Source organism: Arctopsyche grandis, chromosome 6 (genome assembly GCF_051622035.1).
Source record: "Arctopsyche grandis isolate Sample6627 chromosome 6, ASM5162203v2, whole genome shotgun sequence".
In the NCBI taxonomy this organism is placed as follows: domain Eukaryota; kingdom Metazoa; phylum Arthropoda; class Insecta; order Trichoptera; family Hydropsychidae; genus Arctopsyche; species Arctopsyche grandis.
Window position 1 is genome coordinate 23,684,103 of NC_135360.1, and position 12,603 is coordinate 23,696,705.

Below are 12,603 nucleotides of genomic sequence, written 5' to 3' on the forward strand. Positions count from 1 at the left end.
CGGCAAGATAATTTATTGTTATCAGTTATCTATTAGCGAACCGCGGCACCATCATGGACACAAAAGGCTTAGGTTGGTGACAGCTCGGTCTGGTTTTCGGGAAACGCCAAGCTTCGGAACCATATATTATTATTTACATATACGTTATACATGTCATAACTAAAGCCCGGACCCAGAGGGTGCCGCGTATTGTTCAATTGTTGTAAATGCATTGTTAAAGGTTCGCCCAAACGTTTTTTTTTTGGACTCGAGCTTTGTAAATAGAGCTAAACCGCCCCGATTCCCGGAAAAAGCACGGTGTCTATCCGCAGTCTAGTCATAACTAAATATCGACGTTCGATGGATGCTTTTCGCACAAAAAATGGTTCATTATTGTCAATTTATTAGAAAACCATGCTTTTCTGCTCTCTTACTTTGAACACTAATGGAGCAGTCTATTGTTATTTGAAAAGTATCCATCGACCACTTTTGGCAATATAAGCAGTTGATTTTTTGTTGCGACCAAATAATCGGACTATTCGTCACATTGGAGTGGTCATCACAGCCACTTCTTAAGGTTTCTGTCACGCAATCGGAAATTGCAATTTCATACGGGGCCCAATTATAGCTTGGACCTTAATGTATTGCGATAGCAGAACAATATTGTTCTTATGCATGTCCAGCTTTAACGAGTAATTCAATATTTTCATGACACTTCCCCCCCACTAATGAAATCTTAGTTTTCATCAATCTCGTGGCTGTTTTTTTTACATACCTCCTTTACGTTTTTCTTATTCATAACGTATTTACCCTAGTGTTACTACTCTTAGCAGTCAAATTATTGCAGCCCTCTATGCGAACTCAAAATAACGTGCTACGAGACTTCAAAAGCATTATCTACATATATTTTCAAATGATTTGGGGTACTAAAAAAATAAAATTATATCCAAATGTTTTATTGACAAAACAATTCACCATAATCACAAACAGATAGCATAACTGGTCTTCGATAAAGATATTTCTATTGCCACATAAGCTGCCCAGCTCGACAAGTATGAAAACATCAGTATCTCAGAAATACTTCCACTTTTAGGAATAAGTGTTTGTTATAATGATGGCATGATTGCGAAAATCCTCTAGTCGAAAAGACCCAATCCCATATCATCGTCACTCTCGGGCTCTTCTTCTTCGACCTTCTTTTCAACAGCTTTAGCTGCAGCAGCAGCAGGTGCAGCGGCCACAGGAGCAGCAGCAGCAAACTTAGATGGATCCTTAAAAAAATATTATTTATGAATAAATGTTGTACATGGTTCATCCTTAAATAAATCATGTAAATAATGTTAGATGTATACCTTGATGTACTCTTTGATAGTAGTGGCTTCTTTGAATTCAACTTCAGTAGTGGCTGCGATGGCCAAAAGATTCTTGAAACCATTGGCAATAGAATGAGGAGCGGAAGCCACAGTTGGGTAACCAATCTCCAAAGATACAGCAGCAAGGTTTGCAACACCAGCCATGAATTTAGCACGGAGATCCTCTGGTTTGATGTCCAAGATCTCAGGAGCAAAGATGGTACCAGAATCGTACACCTGCTCTACGAGCAGACCATACGAGAACGGAGAGATGTTCAACATGTTGAGAAGAGTGGCTTCGGAAGCTCCTACCTTATCTCCGGGCTTCAAAATGTGCACATCGTTGATGATTTCAATCGTACCTGTAAACATAAACCAATTCATGAGCAAAAGCACAACATTTATTGATAGAACATATTTCACTCAAACATTTGTTACTTTCATATTGCCAGTATAACCACAAAATTAAAAATGGTCAAACTAGGATAGTGATGAAGTATTGATATTGTCCCAAAGCGAAGCTAACATAACACGAAAATGTAATGACAGTATTTTGAAGGGACAGAATGATATATTAAAATATAGGCGTGAATACGAACCCTTGGAAATCTTGGTAGGAATGGAAAGAGCCTGGAAGAAAGAAGTCTTCTCAGGTCCAAGACCAGTATTTTGAGCAGGGACGATGACAGACAGTGGAGCAATCGCACCAGCACGAGCTGGGGCACGTACTTTGTTCTCCAACAATTTATCACGGACCTATGGAAGAATGCGAATAGTATCAACATTAGATTTACACCACAGAAGCACAACCTACATTTCATTATAATGAGATTTTCATAAATTGACTAGATATTATAAAACGTGTAGCTTTCATATTGCCAATATAAAGATCATTTGAATCGTTATATTAGGATAGAGATGAAGCATTGATATGGCCCCAAAGCGAAACCAGCGTCGTAGCCAATACGAACACTAGTATTAGAAGGGGCAACTTGAAATGAGTTCAGATACTAACCTCTACGAGATCTCCACGGGTGAAGACGAATCCTACGTTTCCCTTGATGTGAGGGAGGAGACGCTCCAGAGCCGGGTTGTTTTCGAGATGTCCTCGGATGGCTTTACGCATCATGGTGTTCTTTCCCATGAGGACGACAGCGTGTCCGCGGAGAGACATGCGGATCTGCTGCATCTGCTTCGAGCCTACATTGTCGGCTCCCACAACAAAACATTTCGGGAATTCGTCCAGCAGTTGCTGTAACACAAACGATGCCACATTGATTACAACACGAATACACCAGAGTTTACCAAGGTTCAGTTTAGTTTAGCAACGAGGAGAACTTACAACTAGTTTGGTGAAATAGTTGGATTTCCACGTGGCCTTGTCCTCCCTACCCATCGTGCGGCGTGTAGGGATATCCTTCGGAGTTTAAGGACTGCAAATAGAAAGTCGTTACAAGTGAGTACTCCATTGGATAAGTCGGATGCGAACGGATTCGACGGATTCATGCCGACCAAACCTTACCTTGGCAGCAGCTGCGGGCAGAATGAGAATGACAGAGAGCTACTTCCGCCAAACCCAACACACTTTTTCTCGACCATTAATATAACAAACAAATAGCACGCCTTGACCGTAATATTCCAACTCTTGACAAAAAATCTTCATCCGAAATGTGTAAGTGGTGCAAATCCCGCTTTCACACAATCATTTTGTGCACCAAATATTTCTTACGGAGTTGGCCCAACGTCAAAAGACACGTTATTGTAACAAAGTTTTAAGAAATCGAATCTTAATATCAAATTTAAAACATTAACCAATGCTTAAGATTAGATTAAATTATATTAGCTGTCAATTCATTACGACGAACTTAACTGTAAATTTTATTCATTCATTAATGTATCTATAACTTTAGGAATAACTTCGCTTCAGCCGCCAATAAATGTGTTGCGTAATTGAATTCATCAAATTTTTCTATCTGTGCATATTATATTTGAGCTAAAATATGTCGATCATTCAAGCTTAAATTGCTAAGAATAAATTTTAGAATACCTATGGGCACAAAAAGCTTTTTTTTTCACCTTAAAATCAAATGGCCAACGACTGCAGTGTTTACCCTATTTCGTTATAGTACCTGAAAAGCATTGCAAACAGTTTTAGAATAAGATGATCATATTTGTTCATTTAAAACTAGGGTACATATTTAAAATATTTCAGTCAGCATGAGCCATAGTTGCTGTCGCAGAATATTGCGGAAGATTCTGATATTTTATTTCACATCTCACACAGCCCGCTTCCAATACAACAACGAAACAATCCACTGACATGTTTTACTAAAACATTTACTTTTAGTCACGAGACCTCATGTCTGTCGAACGCAGTTTGCTTATAGGCCGTTTGGGTCCCGATCGCTAACCAGGTGATCAGTGTTGTCAACTAGTTATGGTAAACGGACGCTCTAGATCGGTCACACGTGATCACCCGTCACGAGAAAACTGGTCACATCGTAAAACTGGTCACGAGAAAACTGGTCACACCCTAAAATCGGTCACGAGAAAACTGGTTGACCGATTTTAGGGTGTGACCAGTTTTATCATGACCAGTTTTAGGGTGTGACCAGTTTTCTCGTGACCAGTTTTAGTGTGACGGGTGATCACGTGTGACTGATCTAGAGCGACCGGTTGTCCTGTGACCGGTTCACATTTGACTAGTAATCACGGAACTCTAGTTATCCATCTGCACTGATTGTGTAATTTCTATGCTACAATATACTATAATGCTGCATTTACACGAGGCCAATTTTTAAGATATTCCACTATGCCAAGCCAATATTAGTTTCGTGTAAATAGACATTCCGACTTGGAATGTCTTAAAACTGGTCTCGTGTAAATATAAAACTTATTCTAAAATAATTTACTACTATTTTATCGAGAATTGACGCACTAAATATTTTCATAAATTAATCATTTTAAATTTTAAAATCCCAAACTGCACTGCACATACATATCTCATAGCTAACCAAATCCGTGTTCAAATGTTTTAAAAAACTAGTACGAAAGGTAGGGAACCGGTTCTTTCTTTCTCCTGCCCCTGCACCTCCTGATAAATTAAAGATTATATTAATTTTAAAAAGTTTTTTTAAATTCATATCAAGGGAAAGATTTTAAGTGTCAATTTACAAATACATATATGTATATATTTATGTATGGTTCGGTGTTTATTCCGCGCAAAACGATCTCGCGCACGTCACTAAAATCTCGATCATGGAACATTTGTCATCCGAAAATTTGAGATTTTCCCATGTGAAATATCCGTATTCGCAATTTTTTTTGGCAAAGATTGTCGTTTACGCGATCGCAATGTGCGAAATAGTCCATTGGATATTTGTAACTCCAAGTCGGTCCTTTCTTATCAGAGTTTGCCAATTTAACCGATTTCATTGTTGAAACGGTCCCTCCATCAAATTGGTAAAAATCATCCTACCCGCAGTCACAAATATCTGAATTTGATTAATTTACAATATGTCAAAATTTATGTACAAGTCTAAATCCATAGATGTCTCTATTAATTAATTGTTAATTTCGTGTCCTTCAGCCTCTCGAAATACAGCGATTTATGTAATAAAAATGCTGCAATCTATTGTCTAGGAAGGCGCATTAGGGTTTATCTGTTAAGCATTCCTGGTGTATATCTATGTAAAATAAAAATAAATGTGTGTGTGTGTCTCGAATAGGCTCCTAAGCCACTGAAGCGATTACGATGGATTTGTTGTATGCATGTCCGGGAAGATAACTGTTCCGACCAAGTCTTCATGGTCAGCTTTCGTGGCGTTACGACCAAAGGAGCCGTTTTTGGAGGGAGATCGGCGCCGAGCGCGCGTCCCCGCCTCCTATTCGTTTTCCGCGTCGGTCGAGTGAACATCTCTGTTCGCTACCGAGTTGGTTCCCACCACCGAGTCCCGATCAGCTCAGCCTTGATCGGCAGACGATACTGGAAGTACAGCTTCAGTATACGTCCGGTGAGAAGTGAGGAATTCCTGGTCTCTCTTCGTCGAAGTCAGATCACGGAGCCACGTGGTTGAGTGAGGTTACCATAACCTCTTGAACACGTGCGCGCTAATTTCAAGTCGGACTCCCCCCCCCCCCTTTTCTGTCCCCCCTGCTTGATCTCTGTATATACATATATATATAAAATACAGTCACCATACAAACAGAATTATAACCTGTTTTCATTACTATTCAATTTCCCGCCTTTGTCCCGTATCACCCTCACTTACGCACACTGTACGAGAGAGAGAGAGATATACATCGAGCCGAGCCGACAGCAGCAGAGACCAGACCGCAGACGACGACCTGTGGATCCCTTGGAGGAAACCAGCCCCGCCCACGCTTACCACGAGCTTCTACGAAATCGACTTCCGGGGTGCTCTCGAGTTGAACATCCCTGGAGTCTGTACAATAACTGTGAAAAAAAAACGGGAATGAGTGTCATTCGCTATAATTTCCCGACCAGGGTGTTCACTGCCTGCGTTGTTCCGAAAAATGGGAACGGGAACGAGAAAGGGGAAAGGGAACGGGAATTGCATGCGTTATTGTGGCATTGCAAAGCATGCAGGGTTCAGCTAGTGTGGAATAAAAAGCACCGCAGGCGATGATTTTTTAGTAAATAGCACTGCAGGTGGATTATTTTTAAATTCACTAGCTTTACATAATTAGAATACAATCGAAGCATAGACAAAAAATCATGACAATGTATTTTTGTCAACACATTGTTTTGTTGTTCAGCTGAAATTAGTCAATACGAGTTGAATCGTTAGCAACCGGTTAGCTGATTCAAAAAAAAAAAACGCTAGCTTGCGAGAAGCTACTTCCAGAACATCGTTGCGTAAGGTCACTTTATTAAAGGAGCGAGGAAAACGCCAAAATTAGTGCGTAAATAAGTACGTAAGTACTGAAAGCAACACAGGTAATGGCCGTGGTGTATGGATCGTGGTCGCAGTGCGCATGTGTGTATATCGATGTGTGCGCGCGTGCGTGTGCGTGGTTTGTGTTTGGGTGTGTGTGTGTGTTTGTGTGTGTAGATAGGCTGCGAGTGTGTGTGCGAGGGCGGCTGCGAAGTGCGAGCGGCTCTCTTGCCGACATGATGACATGATTCGCTGCCGCTGCGAGCTGCTGCGCCGTGTCGACTCTCGGAGAGGTGCTCTCACTGTCCCTGTCACTGTCACTGTCACTGTCACTGTCATTGTCGCTGTTACCGTCTCCGCTGCTATTGCGAAATCCCTCCTCTCCCACTCTACCGCTTCACCTCTTCACGTCTTCACCGCCTCACTTGGCGGTCTTCGCCTGGCGGACGCCCGACACGAGCGAGACTGAAGGCGACAACGGGTGAGGATCGCCCAGCTCCCCCTCCCCTCCCCGCCGCCTCGCCTCGCCTCGCCTCCCCCCGCCGCGCCCTGCAGTCAGCTGAGCGATGACAGCCGCAGCCGCCGCCCCCCCCCCTCCACTCCACCCGTCCCCTCCCCCCTCCCCCTCCCCGTAGCGGCGCCTTCGCCCCCCGAATCTGCGATTGCGCAACCCCAATTGTGCGCATTGCCGATGTTTTGATTAGCAATGGTGGCCGTACCTGTCAAAACTATTGACAGCTAACACATTCCTACAAATGCATACTTGGCTAATTCGCTTATGTCAGGGTGACAACTTAATCATCATAAAAAACTGAACCTTTTTTCTACTATCGATATTATTAGATCTTTTACGAGTGATAAAAATTAAAAGGTATAGCGCTGGATTATCGACTGTTTTGACGTAAGATCCAACATGGCCGCCACTCATTATTTTTCATTTTTGGTTTTATTGATTTTTTTTATAGAAAAAGTTATATATTTTTACGAGGCTTTTTCTATGTTTGACTAAGCAAACGATTGAGCTAAATTTCCTACAGTATTCTGATCGTTTTGAAACTTTGTCATTTTGCGCGGTTTGTTCAACGGTGTAAATTTCAATCTATTTTTATTATAGTTCGATGGTGAAAAATAATTGTAATAAACACTTCTAAATTTGCGAAACACAGTGACGTTTAATAGCTAGTAGGCTTATATTTTTTTGACTTTTTGGAATTAAATTTAAGATTTATTTATTTTTAATAAATTTAATAAAATACTTTTTATCGCTCAGACTATTGCTTCATCTAATTTAATATTTATAATTATTTTGATAATATTTTATTATTTTTAATGTTTTAGGCAGAGCCCATTTCATTTGGATCTTTAATTGCCGAAAATTAAAAAAATGTATAATATGTATAGATTTTTTTATAAATATTTTTCACATTGTAGCGAATTTGTAGCAACGAGCGGTCACATGGAATAATGGACGAAAAATGCGTACAAATAGTTCTCAAAAGGATGTAAAAGTGTGCAAGAAAAGTCTGAAAGGTGTCAAAAGTGCGCAAGGAAAGTCTGATTTCATCCCACCATCAGGTTGAGATCACAATAGAAAGTGTGTATGGTGAAATGGGTGAGAGTTTTTCAATTCAAACACGATTGGAAGTGTGGTCTTCATCACGCTGCGGATGATGATTAGCTGTTATCATATATAACTACAGTATTTGTATATTAATGTATTATATATGTATGAGAATGAAAAATGTATCGACTTTTGTATTTAAGTATATCACTTATGTATATTGCGCAATTTATAATTGGTTTTGAAAATTTTACAGAGTTGAATTTGGAGTACTTATCGATATTAATTCTGACTTAAAGTGGATTTACTAGATCAGTGGCGTGCCGTGAAATTTTACCTGTTTTTGTCGCACAGCCTTGCTTCTGTCTGCGCAGACAGGATACAAGGGGATTAGGTGATGTTATACCGAGTCCCCTTGTATCCTGCTCGTTTGCACGCAACTAGTGCTATGTGACAAAAACAGGTAGATTTTCACTGCAACGATATACTTTTTAATGAAGTATTTTTGTCTAAAATTTTAGAAAATGTATGTAAAAACTATCGAAAAAAATGTGTTCTTATAAATATATGTACTTTTTTATACTAAAATTTTGGAATAAAACAATCATATTTTTTACTTAACAATAAATAAATTTTTCAAGTTCATATATAAAATACGCAAAAAAAATCTAAATACACCTATTTAAAATACAAAACGTAAGAAGAAAAAACTTGATAGTTAGTGCTTAATACTTTATTATTTAAGCGATCTAGTGTTTTTTCGTCTTGTTTTGTCCTCGGGCAAATGCAACATAGCAGTTGCCATAAGTGTCTTGTTATATAATTTATATTATAATTCTATTGATCGTTAAAATTCATATTTAAATGTTTTGTGTGTTTTTGTTTTCAGAGTTCTACTACTCGGTCCAACCAACCATTGTTAATGTATCTCAAACACTGGAGGACAAAAATCTCTAAATCAATATATTCCTTGCGTATTCCTTGTCTAACCGTAATTTCCTTCTAATATTAAATTGTCAACCCAAATATTTTCAACGTATTTATATTAATTTAATTTTCTTTTAATCTGAATATACGCATGCAATCCATGGCATATCATAAATTGTATTTGCCAAACGACAGGTTTCTCGAGTCGGTTCTCCCTGTTTAAAATTTAAAGATTTAAAACCAAATTTATATATTTTTAAAAGACTGATATATATACATATATATTTATATTTTTTTATTGTCAATCTTTCTTTGTCTTTATTTACGAGCGCACCTATGTTTTGTTTAAAAAATAGCGACATTTACATGATTCTATAAAACACATTTAATTTTATCGAATAATATTTTTTTATATGTTTTTAAGCATTTTAATGTTTGATTTTATTTGAAAAGAAGTTTTTGATTTGTGTTAATATTTAATGTTTTATTGAGATATTCATTTATATGCCATTGTATTGTTTTTCTTGACAGTTTGCCATATCGCTTCTTTTTTATTATAATATTAATGGAAAATATATTATTTTTAATTTTACAAAAACAAATGGATTCTATACGAAAAAATATCTACATTAATTTTTCTAAAAAACATCATCTCCCATTTGTTTGCGTTTTCAAGGAATTTAATTAAAAGCAATTGTTAATCAATATTATCATTATTTTCTTACATCGTAAAATTTCTCTCTTGTCTTAATTTATTTCCTAGCACAATGGAAAACATCCCATCCAGTTTCTCCTATAGGAACCTAAAATCCCGAAAAGATAACCTTATAACACGCAAACATGACAAAAGCCCTGAAAAAACGGTTCGTCCCTCAACAAAAAAGGAACCCCCAAAAATTGGAAGCAATGCGAGAAGACTTCACGATGTTCAAGAGGACGATCCATCTAATATGTCCTCCATGGATCGTCCTAAAAAACTTGTAATGGGGCAATCAAAGTATGGTCTCGGTAAAAGGATTGATTTTCCTAAAACCAGAAATCTACCATTAACATCTGGCAGATTTGCGCAAGTTAGTATAACGTAACACTCTCGTTGAATGTCACAAAAATTGTAAATAATATGGAATGGTGAATAAACTCCTAGTACTTGTTTTAGCTAACACCAGTCAATCATCATGTTGTGCATAATCAACACCATATCATTGAACATCACCATCCTAGTACCACAACCACGAAAGAGAAAACTGTGCATGGAAAAGAAAAAACCTTTAAAGTATGAAATGTCACTCCTAGTTTTGTTGAATACAATATACATATAATAAATGTAGATTGCGCTAAAGTATTGCTCCTTGTTGTAGGTTTTTGTGCCAAGTGCTGATCCTCTCGTACTCAGTCAAATGCCACATGGATTGGGAGGAAAAAAGTCAGTCGGAAGTAGCCAAGGTGTTGGTCCACCTTATAAACTTCAAGACCATTATACTGCAGCACTTTCTATTATGTGTACTAAACAAAATAATTATGATGTACTCAATTCTTTGTCGACGAGTGTTGTAAGTAGAAAATATTACTTTTGACATTTCAATTTTAATGAAGTTGAATTTTAGTTGTTTTTTTCGTGGCATTTAGAGAAATGTGCTGAAATGGCGAACTACAGTATGATACATACAATTTAACGCTAAATTGACAATTTATGAAATGTGCAATTTCGCGAATCGGGTATAACATCCCAAATAAAAAAGGTTTATTTTGACATATGTAAATACATATATGAGCTGTTATATTTAAAAGTGGCGAAAGTCCAATTTTCATTCTATTTGACTTGTTTCACAATTTTTCATCCCTTTTTTTAATTCGATATGTCCAGAATCTCAGAACAGCAAAATAAACTTATTACAGCCCAACAGTATTTTTAAATATTGTTAAACGCAATACATTATATTTAATGTTTTGCGAGATATTCCTCGAAATGCAGAAAAGTGGACTCATGCCACTCAAATATAACGGCTCATATGTCTGCAGTGGCACATATTCAAGGTGTGCTGGGTAATTTATTTGAAAGGAAATGTGTTAAAAAGTCATTACTCGAATACATTGGCAGTGTGTAATTCAAAGCAAGGTAAAGACGATCAGTAATACATCCACAAATTATGGTACAGTGGTTCCATACGTAGCATGTTCTATACAACTTGGTACCTTTTATCGGCCAAATGTGTGTTGGGAAGGAAGCACACGAGCCTCCTTTCGCATTTGACTTATTTTTCTCACTTTCGAATCGTCTACTGTCTTATTACAATTAAATAATTAATCACTTTTTCAACACGTCCTGGAACATTGTGATTCTTGGCATAATGAAGCGCAGGATTTTGAGCTTCATTATCTCATTATCATTCTCAGAAGATTTTCAAACAATGAATCAGTCAACAAGTATGTAGTTGCTGTTTCGGCAAAACTGTTTTTTTCAAAAATTAACATTTATTTTCGCATCACATTCAATATCAACACCTACCATACGCCACTGCATGGCAGGCATGTCAAACTTGTGGCCCAAAATGAGTTGTATTATTTTGCTCTCAGACATACGATTTAAATAAAAAAAATATATTTTGCGTTACAACTTTTTCGTGTAAACACTAGTTTTGTGAATATTAGTTGTGGCCCATGGTCAATTTATTCTATTTAAAGTGACCTTATAGACATTGATGAGTTTGACCCCTCTGGTAAATGTAGGGACGATTTAAAAAATCGGTTAAAATTTTTATGTATGTTCAAATCATATTTTATTTATATGTCAGGCCATAGTAGCGCTTTGGAGCAATCTATTAAGTCGCTGTTCTAAATTTAATTGGAAATAAATGAATATTAAAAGTTTGACTAATGCTTCACATTTATATATACATACGAATGATTCTTTCATAATCAATTTTATTTTTTAATTGCACTTGTATCCTTGAAAATATACTAAACCTTTGAATTATGCCAGTTTTATGTGGGCCACATTCGCCCAACGTTGCAAATATTCGATTTATTTTGGCTAGAAGAAGAAAAATTTGTATGACTAACTGGTCGGAATTTATCAGCCATACACGACCTTGGTTCCATATGTGGAGAATAAGATTAGTTCTGTATTACACGGGACATGTACATGCATATATCGTATAATAAGTCCCCAGAACTTCTGGAATTATTTTTATTTATATATATATATATATATATATATATATATATATATATATATATATATATATATATATATATATATATATATATATATATATATATATATATATATATATATATATATATATATATATATATATATATATATATATATATATATATATATATATATATATATATATATATATATATATATATATATATATATATATATATATATATATATATATATATATATATATATATATATATATATATATATATATATATATATATATATATATATATATATATATATATATATATATATATATATATATATATATATATATATATATATATATATATATATATATATATATATATATATATATATATATATATATATATATATATATATATATATATATATATATATATATATATATATATATATATATATATATATATATATATATATATATATATATATATATATATATATATATATATATATATATATATATATATATATATATATATATATATATATATATATAATATATATATATATATATATATATATATATATATATATATATATATATATATATATATATATATATATATATATATAATATATATATATATATATATATATATATATATATATATATATATATATATATATATATATATATATATATATATATATATATATATATATATA

At 35.3% G+C, this 12,603-nt stretch overlaps 2 protein-coding genes and 1 long non-coding RNA gene across 7 annotated transcripts in view; 2 read left to right on the forward strand and 1 right to left on the reverse strand.

Annotated features, from left to right (window-relative positions):
• Positions 1-12,603, forward strand: part of LOC143912973 (uncharacterized) — a 131,947-nt gene that overhangs the window by 107,330 nt on the left and 12,014 nt on the right. The gene's annotated exons all lie outside the window — the stretch shown is intronic.
• LOC143913741 (large ribosomal subunit protein uL10-like) lies at positions 866-3,021 on the reverse strand. 2 transcript variants are annotated; one of them, XM_077433721.1, is made up of 6 exons: positions 2,854-3,021; positions 2,674-2,764; positions 2,347-2,583; positions 1,931-2,087; positions 1,332-1,693; positions 866-1,250 (listed from the first exon to the last, which is right to left on the reverse strand). In XM_077433721.1, exons 2-6 carry the CDS (start codon positions 2,725-2,727, stop codon positions 1,116-1,118), a joined length of 945 nt encoding a protein of 314 aa, XP_077289847.1. In that variant the 5' UTR covers positions 2,728-2,764; positions 2,854-3,021; the 3' UTR covers positions 866-1,115. The 2 variants fall into 2 exon arrangements, with proteins under 2 accessions (XP_077289847.1, XP_077289848.1); XM_077433722.1 differs by lacking the exon at positions 2,854-3,021 and having other exon boundaries at positions 915-1,250; positions 2,674-2,814.
• Positions 6,346-10,376, forward strand: LOC143913733 (uncharacterized). Its single transcript, XM_077433711.1, has 5 exons — positions 6,346-6,522; positions 8,680-9,787; positions 9,874-9,990; positions 10,076-10,267; positions 10,344-10,376. Exons 2-5 carry the CDS (start codon positions 9,485-9,487, stop codon positions 10,374-10,376), a joined length of 645 nt encoding a protein of 214 aa, XP_077289837.1. The 5' UTR covers positions 6,346-6,522; positions 8,680-9,484.

Coding starts and splice junctions, on each gene's coding strand:
- LOC143913741 (XM_077433721.1), bottom strand. CDS start 2,727: ATGGGTAGGGAGGACAAGGCCACGTGGAAATCCAACTATTTCACCAAA. Junction 2,584..2,673: donor ACTATTTCACCAAACTAGTT/GTAAGTTCTCCT, acceptor TTTGTGTTACAG/CAACTGCTGGACGAATTCCC. Junction 1,251..1,331: donor CTATCAAAGAGTACATCAAG/GTATACATCTAA, acceptor TATTTTTTTAAG/GATCCATCTAAGTTTGCTGC.
- LOC143913733 (XM_077433711.1), top strand. CDS start 9,485: ATGGAAAACATCCCATCCAGTTTCTCCTATAGGAACCTAAAATCCCGA. Junction 9,788..9,873: donor CATCTGGCAGATTTGCGCAA/GTTAGTATAACG, acceptor TACTTGTTTTAG/CTAACACCAGTCAATCATCA. Junction 10,268..10,343: donor ATTCTTTGTCGACGAGTGTT/GTAAGTAGAAAA, acceptor CGTGGCATTTAG/AGAAATGTGCTGAAATGGCG.